Source organism: Castor canadensis, chromosome 2 (assembly GCF_047511655.1).
Source record: "Castor canadensis chromosome 2, mCasCan1.hap1v2, whole genome shotgun sequence".
In the NCBI taxonomy this organism is placed as follows: domain Eukaryota; kingdom Metazoa; phylum Chordata; class Mammalia; order Rodentia; family Castoridae; genus Castor; species Castor canadensis.
The window spans coordinates 131,603,464-131,626,930 of NC_133387.1; the positions used below are offsets into that span (position 1 = coordinate 131,603,464).

A 23,467-nucleotide genomic window follows, 5' to 3' on the forward strand; every position below is an offset into this window, starting at 1 on the left:
ATGAAATAGAGACCAAAAAAGACATACAAAGAGTCAATGAAACAAAAAGCTTGTTCTTTGAAAAAATAAACACGATTGGCAAGCCCCTGACAAACCTGACTAAAATGAGGAGGGAAAAGACCCAAATTAGTAATCTCACAAATGAAAAAGGGGAGATAACAACTAACACCACAGAAAGCCAGGGAATCATCAGAGACTACTTTGAGAACCTATATCACAATAAATTGGAAAATCTTGAAGAAATGGACAAATTTCTAGATACTTATGACCATCCAAAACTGAACCAGCTAAACAGCTCTATAACACAAAATGAAATTGAAGCAGCAATAGTCTCCCAAAAAAGAAAAGTCCAGGACCTGACAGATTCTCTGCTGAATTCTATCAGGCCTTTAAAGAAGAACTAATACCAACCCTCCTTAAACTTTTCCATGAAATAGAAAAGGAAGGAAAACTGCCCAACTCATTCTATGAAGCCAGTATTACACTCCTCCCAAAACTGGACAAGGACACATCCAAAAAGGAGAACTACAGGCCAGTCTCCTTAATGAGCATTGATGTAAAAATCCTCAATAAAATAATGGCAAACTGAATCCAACAACACATCAGAAAGATCATTCACCACTACCAAGTCGGCTTCATCCCAGGGATGCAGGGGTGGTTCAACATACGCAAATCTATAAATGTAATACAGCACATTAATAGAAGCAAAGACACAAGCCCCTCGATCATCTCAATAGATTCAGAAAAAGCCTTTGATAAAATTCAACACCATTTCATAATAAAAGCTCTAAAAAAACTGGGACTAGAAGGAATGTACCTCAACATTATAAAGACTATATATGACAAACCTATAGCCAACATCATACTTAATGGGGAAAAACTGAAACCATTTCCCTAAAATCAGGAATGAGACAAGGATGCCCACTCTCCCCACTCCTATTCAACATGGTTCTGGAATTCCTACTCAGAGCAATAAGGAAAGAATAAGAAATAAAAGGAATACAAATAGGTAAAGAAACTGTCAAAATATCCCTATTTGCAGATGATATGATCCTACACCTCAAAGACCCAAAAAACTCCACCCCAAAAACTCCTAGACACCATAAACAGCTTCAGCAATGTAGCAGGATTCAAAAATCAACTTAAAAAATTAGCAGACTTTCTATACACCAACAATGAATAAATTGAGAAAGAATATGGGAAAACAATTCCATTTCCAATAGCCTCAAAAAAAGTCAAACACCTAGGAATAAACTTAATAAAGGCTGTAAATGACCTCTACAAGGAGAACTACAAATCACTGAAGAAAGAGATCAAGGAAGACTACAGAAGATGGAAAGATCTCCCATGCTCATGGATTGACAGAATCAGCATAGTAAAAATGGCTGTACTACCTCTGTTAGAATGGCTACCATCAAGAACACCACCACCAACAAATACTGGCAAGGATGCAGGGGACAGTGGGGGGGGAGGGGAAAGAAACCCTTACACACTGCCGGTGGGAATGTAAGCTAGTACAATCACTTTGGAAAACAATATGGGGTCTTTTCAAAAAACTAAACATAGATCTGCCATATGATCCAGCAATCCTACTCCTAGAGATATACCCGAAGGAATGTGACTCAGGTTACTCCAGAGGCACCTGCACACCCATGTTTATTGCAGTGCTATTCACAGTAGCCAAGCTATGGAAACAGCCAAGATGCCCCACTACTGACAAATGGATTAAGAAATTGTGGTATTTATACACAATGAAATTTTACTTAGCCACAAAGAATAATGAAATTTTGTCATTCTCAAGTAAATGGATGGAACTGGAGAACATCATCTTAAGCGAAGTTAGCCAAGCTCAGAAGGCCAAAAATCGTATGTTCTCCCTCATATGCGGACTTTAGATCTAAAACAAATGCAGTAATATTATTGGACATGGGTCTCACACTAAGGGGATAACATGCATGGGAGACATAGGGAAAGGGAAGGAAACCTAAAACTTGAATGTGGTTGATGTGCCCACTATAGAGGAGCAAATATAGCAATTTTAAATTGGCAGAGGCCACTATAGGAAGGTGACCAGGAAGTAGTGAAGAGGTCTGGCAGAGAGGACTAATGTAGGTTGTAACACACATGTGCATGGAAGCAACGCTAGGAATCTCTCTGCATAGCTATCCTTATCTCAACCTAGCAAAAACACTATGTCTTTCTTACGATCTCTTATGTTTTCTCCTCAACATAATCAGAGAAGAGGGTGGAACAGGTTCTGTCCAGAAGCAGAGAGGGAGGGGGAGGTGACACAAACAATGTATAAAAAGATAAAATAGAAAAAGAAAAGGAAAAAACAGAAATTTACATAGTGAAAAAAAATTATACTGGGCCTGTCTGATTATTCACACTATGTCTTGACAAAGGAAAAAGATCAGCATTTTACCAAACTCACAAATGCCAAATAGCTCCAACATTGCCAAAGGAAATTGCATTGCTAAGCAGATTGATGTAGATTTTTTTAAAGGTGGATTTGAATCCATGACTATCAACTTCAGCTGTACTCTCAACCCTCCTTGTTTCCATACTAATTACTAGTTTCCATTCTTTACAATTATGTTTTGCTATTTTCTCCACCTTCCTCAAACATCTGATACCCAGCACCTCCCCACCCCAACCCCCACTTATAGTAGAGGAAGCTCATTTCATAAGAAAAGCCCTCAAGTAGAAAGCCTATCAAATCCCTCACTTATCCACCCCATTCTTGCCGCTTCTGCCCCTCTCCCCATCCCTCCTATTACAATGAACACAGCAATAATGGCGCCATCACTGATTCCTTCAAAGTAGAGTTTTGCTCCCCTCTAGGGATGTGAAGACCTTCTAGAAGGTAGGGGACACAGTTTTAAGGGAATCAACTTGATTCCTCCTTCATGTGTTGCCTTTCCTCATTTTGATCTGCCTAAGAAAGACCCTTGGGTCTGCCGGTTTTTCACCTTGCTCTGTCATATAAAAAATAAATAAAAAAATAGAGCTGGGCGCTAGTGGCTCAGACCTGAAATCCTAGCTACTCAGGCAGCAGAGATCAGGACAAACAAATCCTGGAAGAACATCTATGAAAAATTTCAAAGGGGGCAGCTTTGTGGTTCCATTCTATGCCTTCTCCAGTCGAGAATTCCATTCGTGGGAGCTGAGGTTTTGGTTCCGTGGAAAAGCCCTGAACTAGCATGTGGGAGGCCCTGGGTTCTAAACCACAGCCCCACCAAAAAAAAATTCAGTTTCAAAAGTGAGAAGTTTAGCAGAGGACACATATTTATTTAGCACATTTCTTTGAATGGGAAAATGAAATCAGGCTTTTTTCCTGAAAGAGAATCAATTTGATTTGGCTGATGAGACAGAAAGAGTGAATTGGCTTTGCAAATAAGATATTTGATGATCATTTCCCCAAGAAAGTTATTCTATAACTTTAATCTGCAGCCCCATAGTTTAAAGAAAAAATATATTTAAAGACTGGCTATGACTTCCCTTTCCAGTCAAAATGGAGGAGCAGGGACAAATTTACCCCCCTGCCTGAAACAACCAACCAAACAGAAAAATACATGAAACAGTGGGTTCCAAGGCACTGGACTGTGAAACCCCTACAACATTGTACAATTAACATGTGCTAATAAAAAATGTGGAAAAAGACACTGGACATCAAAACGACAAAGTGCAGTGACCCCTGGGTGTCAGGGAGGGCTGGCAGAGTGGCTCAAGCAGTAAGAGCGCCCGCCTAGCAAGTGTGAAGCCCTGAGTTCAAACCCCAGTGCCACCAAAAAACAAAAAACAAATGTCCTGAGAATCAGGAAACAAAGGTGACTTCTTCTCTGTTCCAATTGCCCCAACTTACTGATGAGAATTTCCAGGATATAGTGCAGAGAAGGAAGACCAGGCAAAGCCATGAGGATTCCTGAGTCTGGGGAGGGCTGGAGAAGTGGCTCAAGTGGTGGAGCACTTGCTTAGCAAGGGTGAAGCCCTGAGTTCAAACTTCAGTACCACCAAAAAAAAAGCAAAAAAAAAAAAAAAAACTGAGCCCCAGGGAGCAGCTCCCAGTTTGGGGCAAACCAGATGACTCACACTCAGAAGAGAGTACTGAGAACAAAAGACCCCCCTGGAGTGTTCAGCAGCACACAGCCCCTCATCTAAGTGTAAGGAAACTAACTGAAGTGGAGGAAAGAACCACCCAAAACAATGAGAGGAACCAGTAGCAGCAGTGGTGCAAGCCTGAAGAGGGCTGTGATCATCAGCCAGAGGGAATAACCTCAGACTTTATGGAATAACCTCAGACTTTATTCCGAGTTCCTCGGAAGGGTCGCGCCTGAGCCTTCGTTTAAACACTGCTTAGGGGCTGGGCGTATGGCTCAAGTGATAGAGCACCTGCCTAGCAAGGGGAGGCCCAAGTCCCAGTACCACCACTCTCCCATCTAACCACCTTATACATCTTTTTTTTTTTTTTTGGGTGCTGGGGATTTTGCTCATGCTAAGCATACACTCTGTACCTGCAACCCTACACCTAACAAACCTTAAAAGCAAGTACAGGAAGGGAAAATACTCTTCCTATGTAACTTAACTACATCCCAAAACAAAACTCATGAATGTTTACAGAAACCCAAAACCAACCAACACCCCAAAATATAAAATTCACAATATCTAGGGTTGCTAACAAAAAAATTACCAGTCATGGAATATGTGACGTACACTGAGAAGAAAAATCAACTGAAACCAAGCCAGAACTGACACCAATGTGAGAACTGAACAAGGAAATTAAAACAGTTGTAACTTTCTCAAATATTCTAAGTAGAGACTTGAAAGACAAAAATACCACCTTGAAGTTGGGCATGGAGGCTGTAATCCTAGCTACTTGGGAGATGGAGATTGAGAGGATCACAGTTTGAGGCCAGCCTGGACAAAAAGGTTCTTGAGACCCCATCTCAACCAATTGCAGGGCATGGTGACGCATGCCCCTCATCCCCAGCTAAGCGCAAATAGAAGCATTGCACAGAGGCCAGCCTGGGTGTAAAGCAAGACCCTATCTCAAAAATAACCAACACAAAGAGGCCTGGCGGAGTGGCTCAAGTGGTAGAGTGAGTGCCTGCCAAGCAGAAGGTCCTGAGTTCAACTCCCAGTACTGCAAAATAAATAAACAAATAATTAAAAAAACAAAAAAAAAAAAGCTTACCTTGAACTCAGGGTGACAACTAAAATGTCTGAGGTGAAATAAATAGTTGGATGGGATTGACAACAGTTTAGACATTGCAGGGAGAAAAGTAAACATGAAGACATAGCAATAGCGAGCATGGCTGTAGCTTAGTGGTAGAGCGCTCACCTAGCATGAGCTAGGATCTGGGTTCCATCCCCAGCACTACCCACCCTACCCCCCACCGTGAAGACATAGCAGCAGAAATTACACAAAATGAAGCAAGAGAGAATAGAATTGTATAAATGAATAAAAAGCATATACAATATACAACAGAAGAAAGTATGTCCCTTACAAATATCTAAAACTTTGTTTTGCTTTTGTTTTTTGCAGTACTGGGGCTTGAACTCAGAGCCTACACCTTGAGCCACTCCACCAGCCCCTTTTTGTGAAGGGTGTTTTCGAGATAGGGTCTCAGGAACTATTTGCCCAGGCTGGCTTTGAACCAAGTTCCTCTTGATCTCTGCCTCCTCAGTAGCTAGGATTACAGGTGTGAGTCACCACACCCAGCCTCAAATACCTAAAGTTATGAAAAAAATTAGCCATGAACTAAAAACAGAGGAAAAGGTGCATCATTTCTTAAGTTATTTTGTGAATACCCATGAACAAAGGCATTAGAAGATGCTCTAGGCTCCATCTTTCTCCTACCCCACCCAACCCCATCCCTGCCCTTTGACTATCTCTGGAGCGAGAGCCAAAGCATTCTTTTCCTCTTCTCAGCTGGTATGTTCCCATCAGCACATGCATCCACCAGCGCCTTTGTCTCACAGAAACCCTCCTCTGGCCCCACAACCCACCTCCTGCTCTACTCCATTTAGGCTGTCATTGCCTCTTCTCTCTCATAGATGTCCTTCAATATGGCTTCTACTATCCAAAGTCTCCACCAGGATTCCCTTGCTTGATTCATCAATGACTTCTTTGTTGCTAAAGAAATGGAAACTTCTCGGTTCTCATCTTGCTTGCTCTTTCAATTACTTTTTTTTTCTTTTTGGCAGTACTAGGATTTGAACTCAGGGCCTCATACTTGGTAGTCAGGTACTCTACCACTTGAGCCACTCCAGCCCAACAGGCACCTTCCTATCATTGCAATTTCTAAATACTGAGTTCCTGTCCTTGGCTCTAAGGCTCACTCTATACTTTTCTTGATGATGTCATCAAGTTTCATGGCTTTACACACACCCATATACCAATAGATCCTCAAAGTATGGTTACCCCTTGGTATATGCGGGAGAGTGATTCTGCTACCAAATTCAGGTCTGGGGTCCAAAAATTCTTGGTTTCATTGGAGAAAGGATTCAAGGATAAACACAGAGGAAACTTAAGCAGATTTATTAATGCAAAGCAAAGTGAAAGCAGAGCAAAAGTGCACCCTCCAGAAGATAGGGTGGGGAGGTTCAAGAAGGAATACTGCAGGGTGGGCATCAGTGGCTTTGAACCTGAATTCTCCTGATCTCTACCTCCTGAGTAGCTAGGATTATAGGCATGAGCCATCAGCACCTGGTTGTTATACTATCTAGTTTAGGAAATAATGACAAAAAAAAAAAGAGTTCAGTACACATTCAATTTTTTTCCAAATATTTTAACCTATGTTTGGCTGAATGCATATCCTGAGGGTGTGGAGAACCAAGCATTTATCTTCAACCCAGACTCTACTTTGGGCTCCAACCTCCTACTTGATCACTTTGCTGGAATATCTCAAAGGCATTTCAAGTTTACCATGTTCAAAAGCGAACTTTCAATTCCTCCCACTCCCTACAGATCAGTGACTCTATCCACACAATTATTGAAGCCTGGATCACCCACAGCATTCCTCTCTCTCTTCTCCTTCCTTTCCTTACACCCAGTCTTGTCCTGAGACTTACCTCCAGAGCTTTCATCTATGTCCCTGCTTTTCTCCATCTCATCACCACTACCATCGTGGTCCAGCCACCATCATCTCTCACTCAGCCACACCCTTCCAATTGTCTGCCGTCTCTAGTGGAGTGGCCAGAGTAAACTTTTTATTTATTTATTTGAGGAAAAAGAATATGTAAGCTTATTTTACATAACTGAATGAAAAATAAATTCAAGAGAGTAAATAGGATTTAATATGGAGGTGGTGCCCGATTTGGAGGGGTAATTGCTATGTCCCAATAATTGGCCATTTGGAACTACTGTGACTGCAAGGCCAAAGAATCACTGTCTCCTCCTGCCAGACATGGTACTGCCAATCTCAACTCCATAACCAGGTTTTGCAAAATTCATAAAAACCAATTGCAAAATTGAAGCTTCTAGCTAGACTTCCTTTACTAAACTACTCAGTTGTGTCAAGGTTGCATCCATTGAAGTGTTGATCTGCAGCTGGATGGATGGGTTCGTTTCTGCGGGAGGGCTGGTCCATCAGTGGTGGCTGCCCTTGGTGGTGAAGACCCGTACAGCATCCTGGATGTCTTCTCACAATGGACTGGCTTCTCCTCCTCCTTAATTTCCTTCTGGGTAATTTCGTGGTTTCCTGCCATAGTCCTCCTTTCCCCTGCAGTAAGCATGAGCACAGTGTCCCAAAGTAAGCTTTTAAAATATATAAATCCGGGTCTGGGGTGTGGCTCAAGTGGTACAGTGCTTACTGAGGCCCTGAGCTCAATTCCCACTACTACCACTATAAATATGTATCCATATGTGTGTGTGTGTGTGCGCGTGACACATTCTTCTGCCATATGCTTCACTGACTTTCCATTACTCTTAAGATAAAATTTAATCTCTTTGCCTTGGCCTACAAAGGCTGCCATTTTACTTCTTATCTCCCCAGCTTTATCTACAGAAAAACCCCTATCTGCCCTGGAACTTTGCACTTCTCCTTCTCCTCCACTGTTCATGTGATTAACTCCCTTTCATTCTTCCTGAATCAAAAATGACTTCTCACTGACCTTTCAGTTTAAATTGTTTTCTGTCTCATAGCATCCGTCATAGTTTTACAATTGGGGAAAACATATATTTGTGCGATTATCTGGTTACTGTTTTCTAGACTGTAACCCCAGGAGGGCAGAGTCAGTCATGACATTTACTCTCCCTCACTCCCCAGAGCAGGGATCTGATCGAGGGCTGGGAATGGGGGCACGGGAAGGGGCGCATTCCGTTGACTCTTGACAGCCGGGTAGGTCCCTGGAACCACGCTGTCTAGGTTTATGATGGGCGTTAGGGAAGAGCCAAGTGGTAGAACCCAAACCCCCTCCACACACCAATTAAAGTGCCCAGAACGTAATGAATAGGTGAGCATCATGATGAAGCGATTGGGAATTCTGTCCTGTTTAGTAGGAGTTCCATTGAATTTCTAATTAAATCCGAATGTGTGCTAATAAGAACTAAGACCGCAGGAAGGTGCGTTAGGTATTTCAGTCCAGTCCACGGGCCATCTTCTTCAACCTGCCCTGCCACTCTCACCATGTAACTTGTAGTATTTATCGAAATAACCTGTGCTCCTGGCAGTATGCCTAACAATCCCAGCCCAAATAAAGAGGATTGTGACATGGACGCTAAACGTGGCCACGCGTGCGCCCACAGCCGCGAATATGACCGCGCGGCTCATTAGCTCCATTCAGGCCCCACAAGTGCGCCCCAGCCCGGCTTAGCCCGGGAAGTTCGGACTGCTCCGCTCAATCCTTCCGTACAACATGGCGGTACCCGAAGCCGCGGCTCGCAGGACAGTCTGCCGTACAACAGGGCCGCCCACAGACGACAAACCGCACTCACTTCCGCCCAGCTACCGGAAGTTTTCGTTTGAATCCGAGGCGGCAGACCCGGACGACGCCTCGGCGGTTGCAGCCGAGCCTCTTTTGAACCAAAGCGACCAGGACTGCGGGCCGGAGCAGCGGACGTCTGGGTTCGGCTCTCCCGGGGCAGGGACAGGGCTGGATTTGGGGCGAACTGGAACCTCTGGGAGTGGGGTCGTTTCTTTGCGGACGCCGAGCCTGGCCGGCCGGTCGTGCTCTTCCTCGGCCTTCCACCTGCGCGGGCCCCGGGCCCCGGGCCCCGGCGCTGTTAATATTCGCCTTTCACTTTCCAGGGTCCAGCCGTGCCGCCTAGTTACGATGACCAGTGTGGTTAAGACAGTGTACAGCGTGCAGCCCCCCTCTGCGCCCGCAGGTGGGTGTGCACGCCACCCCGACTGGGGACCCAGGCCGGAAGTGTAGGGACCCGATGCGGAGGCTGGGAATTGGGGGGCCCCCGGCCAGGGAGGGCTAAGTGTTGCACTGCATCACTGTCATAATTAAGCTAGGAGTCGCTTTGTATGCACTTACCCGTTTTATTTCCAGATCTGGGATCTCTCGTAGATCTGAATTTGTTGATGGGGAGGGGAGTCATTTGAGAAGTGGGGCGCTTGAAGAAAGAGTGCCTTGTTCACTTTGATACCTGCACTGTGGCTGTCGTTAGACATTCTAGTAAATGTCGGGTGCAATGGGAGAGGGCTCAAGCCTAGCCAGGGTATTTGAGAAACTTGGAGAGGAGAGAGCCATGACTAAAAACAATATTTAATCGCTCTGTCTTCTTGCCGTGTGTTGTTTTGATTGTGGTTAAAAGTCATCTCATAGGGTCTGTAGTGGTTAAGCTGCCTAATCTAGGGGATTATAGCATAGAATGAGCTCCAGGCACCAGAAAACTGTTGTGGGGATTATGGAGCAGCTATCCATGATCCCTTCCAGATGATTCCATGCAGCCGGCTGAACAACAGTGGCAGGTTTGAGCTCTGAAGTTAAATAGGCTTTTCTCCAAAGGCATTAAAGGGTTGTTCTCTGTCTTGTTTTGCCTAGGAACACCTGAATAGTAATCCTGACATCTGCAGGTAGAAGATGTTGGGGAGGAGTGGAGCTAGGTCTCCCCACCCTGTCCTGCTGTCTTTCCCTCACATTCAGTGCCCCTGAGTCAGTCCACAGTGACTGCTCTCCCAGCCAAGACACAAGTTGTCATCTCTGTGATGACTTGTAACTGCAACAATTTAAAAGTTTTTTAGGATGTGTGTCAACCTTAAAAATCATTCAGATTTGAGCATAGAAAAGAAAAGATGGAAAATGGCTTACAGTGAAAAGCAAGTTTCCTTCACCAGCCATCCAGTTCTGTTTTTAGGAAATCATCATTGTTAAATCCTACCAAATTTTTCCTACGATGCAATCCTTTGATTCCAGTAAGTGTGGATTATTGGAACTGATTCCGATCAATGAAGTGTTCATTTTTTTCCCCAGTTTACTATCAACTCTTACATGGACTAGATTTGTTACTGTATTAACTTATTAATACTTGAGATAGAACAAGATCAGTATAGATTGCTTTTTGCTTCACACAGACACTTCAAGAAGAACCCATTTAATATATGCTTAGTATTATGAATATTGAAAATAGAATGCCAGTAAATGTGCTTATAAATTCCTGAAAGGTCATACTTACTCCCAACTGTTGTGCAGCAAGAGTTATGCAAGGACTGGGGCTGGGGCTCAGGTGGCAGATTGTCTGCCTAGCAAGCTTGAGGCCTTGAGTTTGAATGCCAGTACCGTCAAAAAATGATTCAAGTCAAATTTATTTAATACAAAATTTCCCAATCAATATGATCCAGTACTTTATGCCTCCTTTCTTCAACTTGATTTAATTATTATGACTCTTAGATCATGCTTAAAACCATCCATTTTACAATGAAGAGTGTAGTTAGTATAATCCAGAAAAGTCTGGGCTCTAGGGAATGAAGCTCAGTGTAGAGTGCTTTCCTGGCTCATGCAGGGCCCTTGGTTTGATTCCCAGCTCCAAAAAAGAGGGCTGGAGGCATGGCTCAAGTGGTAGAGCTCTTGCAAGTATAAACCCTGAGTTCAGATGTCAGTACCACCAAAAAAAGAAAAAGAAGTAGGCCAGGTGCCAGTGGCTCATTCCTATAATCCTAGCTACTCAGGAGGCAGAGATCAGGAGGATCGCAGTTCGAAGCCAGCCTGGGCAAATAGTTCACGGACCCTATCTCGTAAAAACCCTTCACAAAAAAGGGCTAGTGGAGTGGCTCAAGGTGTAGGTCCTGAGTCCAAGCCCCAGTACCACCAAAAAAATCAATACAAAAGTCTATATTTGTGTTGACTGTATGGGAGGTAACTCCTGAATAAATTACTTGAATTTACCATCGAATCAGAAAGCTAGATAGCCAGTGTATGATGGAGGTGTTTTCCAGCCCTGGCCCAGTAAGGAGATCAGAAGAATACCAGGTGGGAGCCTCAAAACTTACCAAGGGATCCACAAAGCAGAAGGGCTTCAGGTAGAACTGATGAGCTGGGAGGGAGAGGAGCAGAGGAGATGGCTTATAGACAAAGGGCTATGAACACATTTATGCTGCTGCTGCTAGTCGTATGCCAAGTACTAGGTGGAAGGGACACAAAGATGTGGCTGTGAAGACATTTTGGTGAAAACAGGCAGTAACTGGGAGAAAAAACAGCTGGCATGTTGCTGTAGGAGAATGTGTCAGGTGCTTACGGAATCGTACCATTGGTTCCATTGGCATTTGGCGTTTTGCCTGCTCACTTCCACTCTGCTTTACCTTTAGTTCTTTGCTTATATCAGTCTCTGCAAACTTATTCCTTCCAGCTGTCCAGTTTGATGCATCATGAAGCACACAGCTGTCACATTTAAAGAATTTTGGTTTCAATTGCACTTAGACCAGAAGTCTTCTTAACTTCACAAGTTGAGATTGACCTATATGAAAATGAAGTCTTATGATAACTTGGAGTGCAGCTGTTTGTTACAGCGTGCAGCTTTTACATGTGGCAGCATGACCGTTGAGGTTTTACACTCTTGTTTTCCCTTTTAGATCCACAAACTCGAGCCACTTTTAAGAGTCAATTACCTGTTAAGTCCAAAGAAGTTGATGTTTCCAGACATCTTCATTCAGGAAGTTCAGAGAATGATATTACAAAAGCCACCAAACCAAGACGAGAGAATGGGTGAGAGTGTTGGTACCCAGTTAGAATGTCTTGCTAGAGCTGGGAGTGTGGCTCAGTAGTAGAGCACTTGCCTAGCATGCACTGTAAATAAGGAAGAAGATCTTGCTAGAAATTGTTCAGTACCAAGAAGAAAAGATAGGGTGGGAGGAGCACAGGCTCCCAAATAACAGCCTGGAGGTGGGTCCCAGAGCCCTGCAGCATTGCTAGGCTGTTTGTCAGGACCACCGTGTTGGTCCTGTGTGAAAAGACAAAGGGTTATGAAAAAGATGTTCTTTCCTCTCTCATACTTGCTTTGAATCTACCAATGGCAGCGCCATAGCCAAGTACCAGCCCTGAGTAGTGGTCATGGAAAGTGGGGCTCGTTGTTGGCCTAGGTTGCTGGTCTGAGCAGAGCCCAACCCAAATGTAGTATGCAGGTGTGTCCCTTAGCCAATGTTCCTTTACCAGGTGAGTGCAGGTTGACATGAGGTGGCCACATTATTTGGAGCAAAAGTTGAGGTGTGGGGTGGTCAGCAGGAGAACCCTTTCCTATAAATAATCCTGTTTTTTGGTGGCTGCCTGAAATCAGTGTGCATGGCCCTCAGGCCCTCAAGTTTGTGCTATATGCCTTGTATGTTTTTCATCAGACCAGGTGTGGCAGTGCATGCACTAGGGAGGCTAAGATAGGAGGATTGGAAAATTGAGGCCAGCGTGAGCTACATAGTGAGAGCTGGTCTCAAAAACAAAGAAAAGAAACTCAAGCTCCTTGTTTTGCCTTGTTCACAACACAGTGCAGCAGTACCATGATTCTCTGCTTAATTTTTTGTTTCTGCTTTCTCTAGGCAAATGAAAGTCGCAGAGACTGCCATCAAGAGGAACATCAGAAAGGGGTGAGCACTGGGGAATTGTGGTGGGTCACAATCCAGGTTATAAGTCAGAATCATTGTGGGACCTGTTTAATGTGTTATGATCTGGGTACCATCCTTGATTCCTGAATGAAATAGTCAGGGATAAATCACAGCCAGGTGTGAGAACCATTATCAGGGAAAGAGTCAGTGGTTTCACCATCTTGAGTCTCAGACAAGAGCTTTTGGGCTTCTTGCCAAAACTGTCCATGACCCATCAACAGGAGTGAAGCCTTTGGAATAGGAAGGGCTGTGTGTGGTTAGTGAAATGGAGATATTCTGGTGGTAGAGGTGGATGTGATAAAATCCCAAACCCATCTCTGTTTTAAGCTAATTTGGAAGTTTTGCAGTCTGTAAACAAAAATAATAGTAAGCTGAAAATGCTGTACACATAGGTTCTAATTCCAAATCTATCAGGTGAGCATGTCTTAAAAGTATTAAAGACAAAGACAGCCTTGGTGGTGCATGTCTATAATCCCAGCACTTGAAAGATGGAAGCAGAAGTATCGAGTTCACAGCCAACTTGGGCTACATAACAAGTTCTAGGCCAGCCTGAGCTACCTAGAGAGACCCTGTCTCAAAAATCAAAGAAACAAAAAGTCTTAAGGACAAGCTGGGTATGGTGACCCATGCCTGCAATCCCAGCACACAGGAGGATTGAGAGTTTAAAGCCAGCCTGAGCTACATAATAAGATCCTGTCAACAAAAAAAAAGAAAAAAAAGTCTTCATTCTTGTGTGTGTGTATGTGTGTGTTACTGGGGTTGGAACTCAAGACTTAAGGCTTTTAAAGACTAACCACATGAATTTTTAGATACTTTTTTCTGTGTCTGCACAATATGCTAATGACAGACCAGACTTTTGTAACCTGTGGACTTAGAATCCCTCGATGTCATTTGGGTATTGAGGACCATGGAACTGTGTGTCTGTCTGAACATTTTTATTGGGCTCTGCTACAAATGGGCTTTTCTTGTGTGGGGGGGTGGGAAGGACTGGGGTTTGAACTCAGGGCTTCACACTTGCAAAGTGGGCACTCTACTGCTTGAACCACACCTCAGTCCATTTTTTGCTGTGGTTATTTTGGAGATGGGGTCTTGTAAACTATTTGCTCAGGGCCTCTAACTAAAATCCTCCCAATCTCAGTTCCCAAATAGCTAGGATTACAGGCGTGAACCATCAGTGCCTAGCTAAAAACAAAAAGTCTTGAAGTCAAATAATAATAAGCAAGACCTTCAAAATTATGGTTTGTTATTGATGGTGATGACAGTGGCTGTGAGACGTTTACCACATACCAGCAACTGGGCTGAGTATTACATATAGGTCTTCTCTTTTATTCATCATGCTAATACTATGAAATATAGATATTATCTTAATTCAAGAAACAAGGAAAGAGCCTCATGTTATATACCACTATGTCAAGAAGCCAGGACTCAAACCCACTTGAGTAACTTGGTAGCTCGTCTGCTTAATCCCTCCACCTATTCATGTAAGTACAACTGTTGTTACAGCTACAACCCTGTGAGTAAGCAGAAGTCAGAGGAAGAGCTCAAGGATAAGAACCAGATTTTAGAGGCTGTCAACAAGCAGTTGCACCAGAAGTTGACTGAAACTCAGGTAAAAGTTCCCTGGGTGACAGGTGCAGAATCCTGCAAGATGGGAACAGAGAAAGAAGCCAGGCTTACAGTGTGCCTGACCAGCAGCACAGCAAGGGACACCTGCCATTTGGGGGACAGTTCCTGATCTGTCTGTGACACTCCAATAGGGAGAGCTAAAGGATCTGACTCAGAAGGTGGAGCTGCTGGAAAGGTTCCAAGACAACTGCCTGGCAATTTTGGAGAGCAATGGCCTCAACCCAGGTAAGAGACAGCATCCAGCTGCATGCCACAGTCAGTGGAGGGCCTTCCTGGCTTGGCTCTGGCTGTGTGTCTTCAGCTGGCCCACGGTGTGCAGCAGCTGTCTACCAAAGCCCTAAAGATTTCTGACAGCTTCTCGTTCTCATTTGATAACTAGTTTTTTCTTTGTTTTATTTTGATTCTTGAGACAGGGTCTTGCTTTGTAGCCCAGGCTGACCTTGAATTCACTATGTAGTCCAGGCTGACCTTGAACTCTGTATCCTCCTCCCCAGAATGTACCACCACGCCCAGCTTGGTGTTGATTTTTGTCTGACCAATACAATTTCAGAGGAACATCAGAAGAAGCTTCTCTTTCTCTTATCTAAACATTGTGCCATTCATTTGGTGCCAACAGGTACAACCTTGCAAAGAGGCCAGAAACATTGTGTTTTTTTCAAAGGAGGTAAAGCTTATGGGTAACTTTCCCAGGTGGGAAGAGAGAGAAAGAAAGAATACTGTCCTAAGCCTGGCTCACCAACAGTATCACTGTGGCTAAAATGTGAATCCTGCCTGCTTTGCAGTCTCAAAGCCCTGAATTCAAACCCCACTCCCACCAAAAAGAAAGTCAAAAAATAAATAAAATGTGACTCCTGGCTAGGGGTGTGCTCAGTAAAGCACGTGCTTAGAATTCAGAAAGCCTGGGTTCTAGCCTCAGTACAAAAAAAAGTTTTAAATATTCTTTATTGATATATATATACATATATATATTTAAATATATAAATATACTATTAATATGTAATTTTTTTTTATCATAAGCAAACCTAAAGAGAAAGAAGGAGGCCAGGTATGGTGGCTAATGCCTGTAATTCTATCACTTGGGAGGCAGAGACCAGAGGATCTTGAGTTCAAGGCCAGCCTAGGCATATTGAGAGACCCTGTCTCAAAAAAAAAAAGAAAAGAAAAAAGGAAAGGAGGTACAATACAGCTCTAGAGGTCAGGCATAGGTGACCTTGCCCAGGTGAAAACTCAAGAGAGCATCCAGCACCTGACCCCTAGAGAAGTTTCCTCAGGAATGTTCTTATGCATGTCCATGGAAGACGCTTTGTTTTCTTCAGTTGAAGGGGTGGTTCCAAGGCAAGGCTGATATTGTTGTATCCATCCATTTTAGGGAGTGAGACCCTGGCATTACAGCAGGAACCCACTACAGATCACACGGACTCCATGGTGAGGGTATGAGTATGGATGAGCAGGGTCTCCCCATGGCCCTGTAGCTCTAAGACCTCTGCTTTGTGCTCAGCAAACCCCAAGAAACTGTCTCTGGTTATCTATGAAAGTAAAAATGAGCACACAACGTGTACTTAACAGGCAGCTTTGCACTCACAGACGAGTCTGGATTGAAAATGTACTTTTTAAAACAGATGCTAGGAGGGTGTGGCTCAGTGGGAGGGTGCTTGCCCAGCATGTGTGATGGCCTGGATTCCACGCCCAATACTGCAAACAAAAATAAAAACACCCCACGTAATAGGGTGAACTTGCATAGAGAACTTCCTGTTTTTTTCATTCTACACTTTACCAAATTTCTCCGCACTCATTTACCCCACATAATAGGGTGAACTTGCATAGAGAACTTCCTGTTTTTTCAATCTACACTTTACCAAATTTCTCCCCACTCGTTTACTGGGAACTGTGTAATGCAGTTCTCCAACCTCTCAGTTATGAATTCTCAGTTTCTTTTTGTTTCCTTCCCTAAACAAGGAAGACAAGGCATGTGGGCTTAATATCTTTGAAACTGGTATGAACTCTTCCCCAGAAAGATCAGTTGATTTCTTAGACTCATAAAGCACCTCTGAATCCTTCCTCAGCTCCCATGGGTAGCACGGAGCACATGTAGTAGATAAACAACATCTCAAGGAACAGGCCTGTAGTAAGACATCCAGAATCTTGGGCCTGGACTGTTTCAGGTTACTTGGATAAATGCTAGGGTATTGCATGGAACATAGAATATTTCCTTGGTCCAGTTTAGATGCAGGGGTCTGTAAACATGAAAAAAAATTTCCTAAACCAGCAGATAAACAAAATCTGGCTCTTGAGTGGATTGAGTTCAAGGGGCCATTGGACAGCCTGCGTGTGCGATTGGTGCTCAGCAGTGAGTGTGGAGTATGGAGGTTGCTTATTACATTGTATTTTCTTCCTAGTTGCTGTTAGAAACTTTACAAGATGAGCTGAAGCTTTTTAATGAAACTGCCAAAAAGCAAATGGAGGAGTTACAGGTGAGGGACGAACATCACTGTAAGGTAGCACTGTTGTTCATACCACAGTCGATAGATTTATGGAAGAATATTTCTCTCCAGTGTTTGTTTTCTTTTTAATAAGCCATTTTTTATTTGTTTTTTGTTTTTTTTTTTGTTTTTTTGAGACAGAGTCTCATTATATAGCCCAGGCTGGCCTTAAACTTATTATCTTCCTGCCTCAGCCTCCTGAGTTCTGGGATTATAGCTGTGTACTACCATACCTTGCTATTTTTAATAAAATATTTTGAAGTAATTTTAGATTTATGGAAAAGTTGCAAAGACAACATAGAAAATCCAATTCCTTTAATAATAATGTCTTACACTATCACTGTACATTTTTCAAAAGTAAGAAAACAACAGTGGTATATTATTGTTAACTAAATTCTAAGACTTCATTTGGACTTCAGTTTTTTTCCCAAAAATTTTCTTTTTCTATTTCTAAGGACTGAGAGTATAGCTCAGAAGTATTCACACATCTAATAGGGACTTGAGTCAGTGGGCAGCACAACAGGTTGCTCAGAGTTGACAGTTGAAAGCTATGTAAAATCCATGCCTTGGAAATTTGATAGCTTAAGGAAGAGACTTGTAAGAAATCAAGATTTTTGGGTAGATCCTGGGTGTTCATGGGACAGAGAGGATTTCATTGCTTCAGTTTAGGCATAGGAGTTTGTAGTACAGAGGAACAGTTCTTAAAATCAACACAGATAAACAAAATCCAAGATAGAAATAGTATATGTTGGTATCCCAGTGACCTTCCTCAGTGAAATAGAAATATAAAGTTCTGGTGTGGCTATTGTCTTTCCTGTGACTCGAGTTTTGTGTGTTTTCCTTAAGGCCTTGAAGGTAAAGTTGAAGATGAAAGAAGAGGAAAGGCTCCGATTCCTGGAACAGCAGGCCTTATGTAATGGTCAAGTCAATGATTTTACACTAGCCCTGGAGGAAATGGAGCAGCTGTTAGAAATGTAGTAAAAGGCAAGGGGCCAGGTGGCTCCCTCGTGGGGATGAACTGTCCAAGGAAGCCAGTTAGGATATCTTTTAGGCCAGGAGCTAGGATTCACCATCCCCAGTGAGAAAACAGTTTCTGCAGTAGGATTAAGGACTTCCTCCTTTAAGCAAGTTTCCCACCTTCAGATGAGTCAGCGCTCCTGAGTCTCACGTGTTGGCCTACCAGAGGGGACTGGGAAGCTTGACTCGATGTCCTGGCAATGCAGCAGCACACTACTGGAATCAGGAGAGTAAGCCAGCCACAGCCAGAGGATCCAGGAGGTCCCACTCAGATTTGCAGGAAGAAACCCTTACTGACAGTGGACACAGGTGCTACACAGACATCAGTGAGAGCCATGCTGTCCCCTTCTGACTTGGAACACATTTTGTCCCATCCTGATTGGACTTCTGTACTTCATTGTAAATTTGTGAACTTGAAGTTGCTTGAAGTTTTTTGGCTTAATAAATGGGGTGAAGGTATAGATAGTAATAACACCTACCTGAAATAATACATCTTGGAGCTTTTAATATAAATCACATTTGTTTTTTTTTTTTAAGTACTACTTTTGAAATAAATATTTCCGTAAATACTGACTGTAACATTAAAGAATGAAAATAGCCTTTTAAGCTAAATATGTCAACTGAACATAATTATAAGAAGTTAAAGATACTCTGATTCACCCAGAATATTTTTCTCCACTCATTAAGTGACCTGTGACTAGTGCTCCCTGCCTTCCAGGGACATTGGATATTCTACCATTTGCAGCAGTAGGTACCAGGCTTCTCTCACTAACCACTGCCTATGGACTCCCTATGTGTCTGCTCTTTACCTGACACAGCCAATCCTGGGTCTGGTGCCATAGATCCTACAGCCATGGCCTGAAGTCTTCGGCAGCCTTCCCTCAGCTTACCAGAGGCATAGCCATATTTTGTTTCTTAGTGAAATGAGGCACACTTTTGCTGTGGCCCTTCCCATTATTTTCACACCTGATTTCTTCACCAAACCCTGTGGAGCCCCCCAGTAAAGCCAAGTTTCAAATAGCTAAAACTGTTTACCATCTCATAATTGGTCATAGCTCAAATATTTTAAACAGGAAAACTCCAAGTCATCTTTCACTACTGAGAAGAGCTAAATTTTTCCTTCTGCCCATTTTTAGGATGTGCAGTTTAAAATATTGTTTACTCAAGTAATGTCAAAAGTTTTCTTTGGCATTTCTAGCAAAAGCCAAAAATGTAATCCTTCTTGGAAGGAAAGGGTGGGAAAGTCACTTGGATCCACACTCCTTGCCAGCTTTCTCTAGCTTACGCCTAGGAAGGTAATCTACTGCTTGCCTGTCCTTCCTCTTCTTCCCCAATATAGAGACCCCATTTGCTCCTGGCCCGGTTTCAAAAGGTTCTTGTCCTTGAATTGGAGTGTGGCTTAAATGCTAGAGCACCTGCCTAGCAAGCTGAGACCCTGAGTTCAAACCCCAGTACCGCCAAAAAAAGGTTCTAGGCCCCCAGGCTGTACTTAGTACTGCTGGTCAGCATTCGTGCCCTCTTTCCTTTTGGTCCCTCCTTGACCTATACACATGGAGGCATTCTGGGTGCTTAATCGAATCTGGAGCCTGAATTTATTACATAAATTCAGCAGATACTGATCTGTACCTCACACGTTAGCTGCTGTAGAAACTATATTGTAACCTCAAGGCTGATCAGCCTTATTTGGGGAAAAAGTATGCTGGTGATAGAGTGGCTGCATAATAAGGCAATGCTTTATGCAGAGCCAGTGTGGCGATGCAGTTGAGTCCCACCCTAGTTAACTGTGGGTTAGGTGGACTGGGGAGGAGGTAGCATTTGGAGACTAGCTAGGAAGTTGAGGGGACATCCAGAGGAGTCTTAGGCAAAAACAATGTCTTGTTCAGAGGTTGCTAAATCAGAGGGGATTATGTTTGCCACTTAGTTGCACACTTCCAGCATGCTGTGAGAGGTACTTGTGTGCACTCGCTCTGTAAATACAGTGCACCTCACAAGGTGAGTGCTGGTGCTGCTTTCTACGACTAGGGAAGTAGGCTTAGAGAAATTAGCCGCCCAGGGTCAAACAACAAGCAAGTGTCAGAAAAGGATGTGAGCCAGGAATTAAGGGAAGGGAAGCTATGTGATTCTATTAGGAGTTTTGAAAATCCTTGCAGACTAACAAGGATTCTTATCATTGAGGCAGAAGTTTCAAAACTTCGTGGTGCCTTTCATGTCTCTGACTGACACCAAAAGACACACCTAGCAGTTCTATGTGGTTAAGTGGTTAGAGCCAAGCTATAACAGTAGGGGGTTAAAAAAGTAATGCACACAAATCTAAGGAAAGTTTTTCATTTAAAAATAACTACAATTACCAATGAGATGTTGAGCACTGAGTAGAGATAAGAACATGGCGTTGGTGTTAAAGGTACATGGCATGATGGCAGGATTAAGAGAATAAACTACACACTTCACAATAACCATGCCCTGGAAACAGCCCAGGTGCCCTACAACTAAAAATGGACTAAGAAAATGTGGGGTAGTGTTGTTCAGCCATAAAGAAGGATGAAATTATATTGTTTGCAGGTAGATGCTTGGAACTGGGGATCATCATGTTCCGTGAAGAACGCCAGGCTCAGAAGGACAAAGGTCGCATGTTTTCTCTCATGTGGAAGCTAGACCTATAAGCTAAATGTACAGATAGAGAGATAGATGACAGATAGAATATGACTGTCATACTGGAGATGTCTGAGGGGACTCGGGAGGTGGGAGGGGGAAAAGGATAATATCAAAACATATTGCATCTGTAAACGTGTGAACTGTAAACTGTTGGATAATAGGTGACCAGGGTGACAAAGTAAGAGGGGGTTAATCTGATTAGAGTATGATCTACACATGTGTGAAATACCAAGGTAAGACCCCCTTGAACAATCTATATCCACTTAAAATGTGAAGAACAGGTCCTATCCCAGTATCAGTGGAAGGGGAGAGAGTGAAGTCGGGCAAATATGGTGGATGTATTTTGTATATGTGTATAAAAATAGAACAATGAAATCTGTTAAAATTGTTCTAAGAAGGGGGTAAGAAGAATGATGGAGGAGGAGGTGAATCTAATTAAGCTGTATTTTAAGGCCAGGCACTGGGAGCTCACGCCTGTAATCCTGGCTACTTGGGAGGCTGAGATCCAAAGGATCACAGGTAAGAGGCCAGCCTGGGCAAATAGTTCATGAGACCCCATCTCCAAATAACCAGAGAGCAAAATGGACTGGAGGAACGGCTAAAGTGGTAGAGCGCCTACACTGCAAGTGTGAAGCTCTGAGTTCAAACCCTCATCCCACAAAAAAAAAATTAAATAATAAGCACATATGTAAATGTCACAATGACTCCCCCCACACAACTATTATATGCCAATAAGTTAAAAAGATTAGAACTACAAGCCATAGAACACATGCCTGGCGAGCCTGAAACCCTGAGCTCAAACCCAAGTCTCACCAAAAATAATTCAAAATATATACATATTTTTTTAATTTTATTATTCATATGTGCATACAAGGCTTGGGTCATTTCTCTCCCCTGCCCCCACCCCAAAATATATTTTTATAAACAGGTGGCATGACTCAAGTGGTAGAGAACTTGCCTAGCAACTGCAAGGCCCTGAGGTCGTGCACCTCACTTCCACCAAAAAAAAGAAAATAGTATTTGGGCTCGTTTAGTGGTTTAGGTGGTAGAGTGCCTTTCCTGAGTTCAAATCCCAGTACTGAGAGAGAGGGAGAAGGGCTCAGGACATCAAGAAAACATCATACAGGGATCAAGTGTGTTAAGGCAGTAATAGCAGAGGTGTAAAAGTTGTGAACACAAACTGCAGAAATTAATTGATGGCCTGGGGAGGAGTCAGGGAATCATTATGTAGAGGTTTTGAGCAAGGGTGAATAAGAACTAGTTACAAAAATTAGGATGTTCTTGAAACTGACCTTGCATCCCATCCCCAGCCAGGTGGATCTGGGTTGGAATTCCAGGCTACCCATGGAGATGACACCTGTCTCGTGGGGTTATAAGCACCTAACCAATGCCTGGCAAAGACCTCAAATCCTGGTGGTGGTACTATTGCAGTTCAAAACATAATCTTGGCAAAAAGATTGATTTCCTTTGTAATCTTACCCCCAACTTTTACTCCAGCAACTCCACCTCACCCTCCCCACCCCCAAAAAAATAAACCCATAGTGCCTTGATTTCACCCTTCCTCTGCAAGTATGTCACTTCTCTCTGAACTAGGAACTTTCACCTTTGACTCAGGTTGTTTAAAAACAAAACAAAAAAAAACCTCCTATGAAGTCGGGGTTAGGAGTGTGACTTAGTGGTTCAGCATGTGCCTAGCAGGCACAAGGCTCTGGGTTCAATTCCCTACATTGCAAAAAAAAAAAAAAATCACCATTGCTGCAGCTACTACCTATCCTGTATTCACAGCCAAATTTCTCAAGGAGTGTTTATTCACTTTTTTTTTCCATAAAACACAAGTGAAAAGCATAGGAAGTAAGTAAATTAGGGAAACTCATACAGACAGAAAGCAGAATGGAGGTAATGGACCTCCATAGGGCGAGGGGAGTCAGTGTGCAATGGGGACCACCACGTTCCTGGTTGGGATGACGAAAGAACTCTGGAAGTGGGTATGGTGAGCAAATGTGGATATGCTCAATTGGACGCTTATAATGGGCATGGTGCCACACGTCTATAACACTTTTGGAGGTTCCAGTGTAATATCAAATGGCCCCCCCTCTCACTTTGGACTTAAGCAAGGGCAAGGGCAGCTCGTCCTGCCAGGAGAGGGCAGAACAAGCCACTCAGCCAAGAGGAAACAAAGAGAACCAGACAGGCGCTCACAACTCCTTTGAGGACACGCCCCCAAAGACCTAAGGATTTCCCCTAAGGCCACACTCCTAAAGGTCCACACAGCACTTCCTCATGCCACCACCCCAGGGACCAATCTTTAAAACATGGAACTTTCAGGACAACTTGTCCTAACCATAGCATCACGTAAATGGACTCACAGCATGTACACATGTTTGGTTTCTTTAACACAACATGTCTGTGTAATTAATTAATATTGTCATATTGTTCAATGGATCAATATTTACCTGAGTTCTAGCTAATAGATTAATAGTGTTTCTAGGTCTAGACTACCAAAAAAACTGCCCTGGTTTCTCTTGGATAGATACCCATGAATAGAACCACTCAATCCTAAAGGGAGTTTTCCAAAACAAAAGCCAGGCAGGATGGTTCACATCTGTAATCCCAGCACTCAAGAAGTGGAGGTAGGAATATCAAAAGCCTGGG

At 43.2% G+C, this 23,467-nt stretch overlaps 1 protein-coding gene across 3 annotated transcripts; it reads left to right on the forward strand.

The window, feature by feature from the left end:
- The first annotated feature begins 8,859 nt into the window (after positions 1-8,859).
- On the forward strand, positions 8,860-18,653 carry Knstrn (kinetochore localized astrin (SPAG5) binding protein). 3 transcript variants are annotated; one of them, XM_074065673.1, is made up of 10 exons: positions 8,860-9,068; positions 9,252-9,331; positions 12,021-12,153; positions 12,975-13,022; positions 14,544-14,649; positions 14,798-14,891; positions 16,036-16,091; positions 17,063-17,137; positions 17,993-18,059; positions 18,290-18,653. In XM_074065673.1, exons 1-10 carry the CDS (start codon positions 8,860-8,862, stop codon positions 18,346-18,348), a joined length of 927 nt encoding a protein of 308 aa, XP_073921774.1. In that variant the 3' UTR covers positions 18,349-18,653. The 3 variants fall into 3 exon arrangements, with proteins under 3 accessions (XP_073921774.1, XP_020040781.2, XP_073921775.1); XM_020185192.2 differs by having other exon boundaries at positions 17,993-18,653; XM_074065674.1 differs by lacking the exons at positions 16,036-16,091; positions 18,290-18,653 and having other exon boundaries at positions 17,993-18,131.
- Positions 18,654-23,467: the final 4,814 nt, after the last annotated feature.

Coding starts and splice junctions, on each gene's coding strand:
- Knstrn (XM_020185192.2), top strand. CDS start 8,860: ATGGCGGTACCCGAAGCCGCGGCTCGCAGGACAGTCTGCCGTACAACA. Junction 9,069..9,251: donor CCGGAGCAGCGGACGTCTGG/GTTCGGCTCTCC, acceptor TTCACTTTCCAG/GGTCCAGCCGTGCCGCCTAG. Junction 14,650..14,797: donor AGAAGTTGACTGAAACTCAG/GTAAAAGTTCCC, acceptor ACACTCCAATAG/GGAGAGCTAAAGGATCTGAC.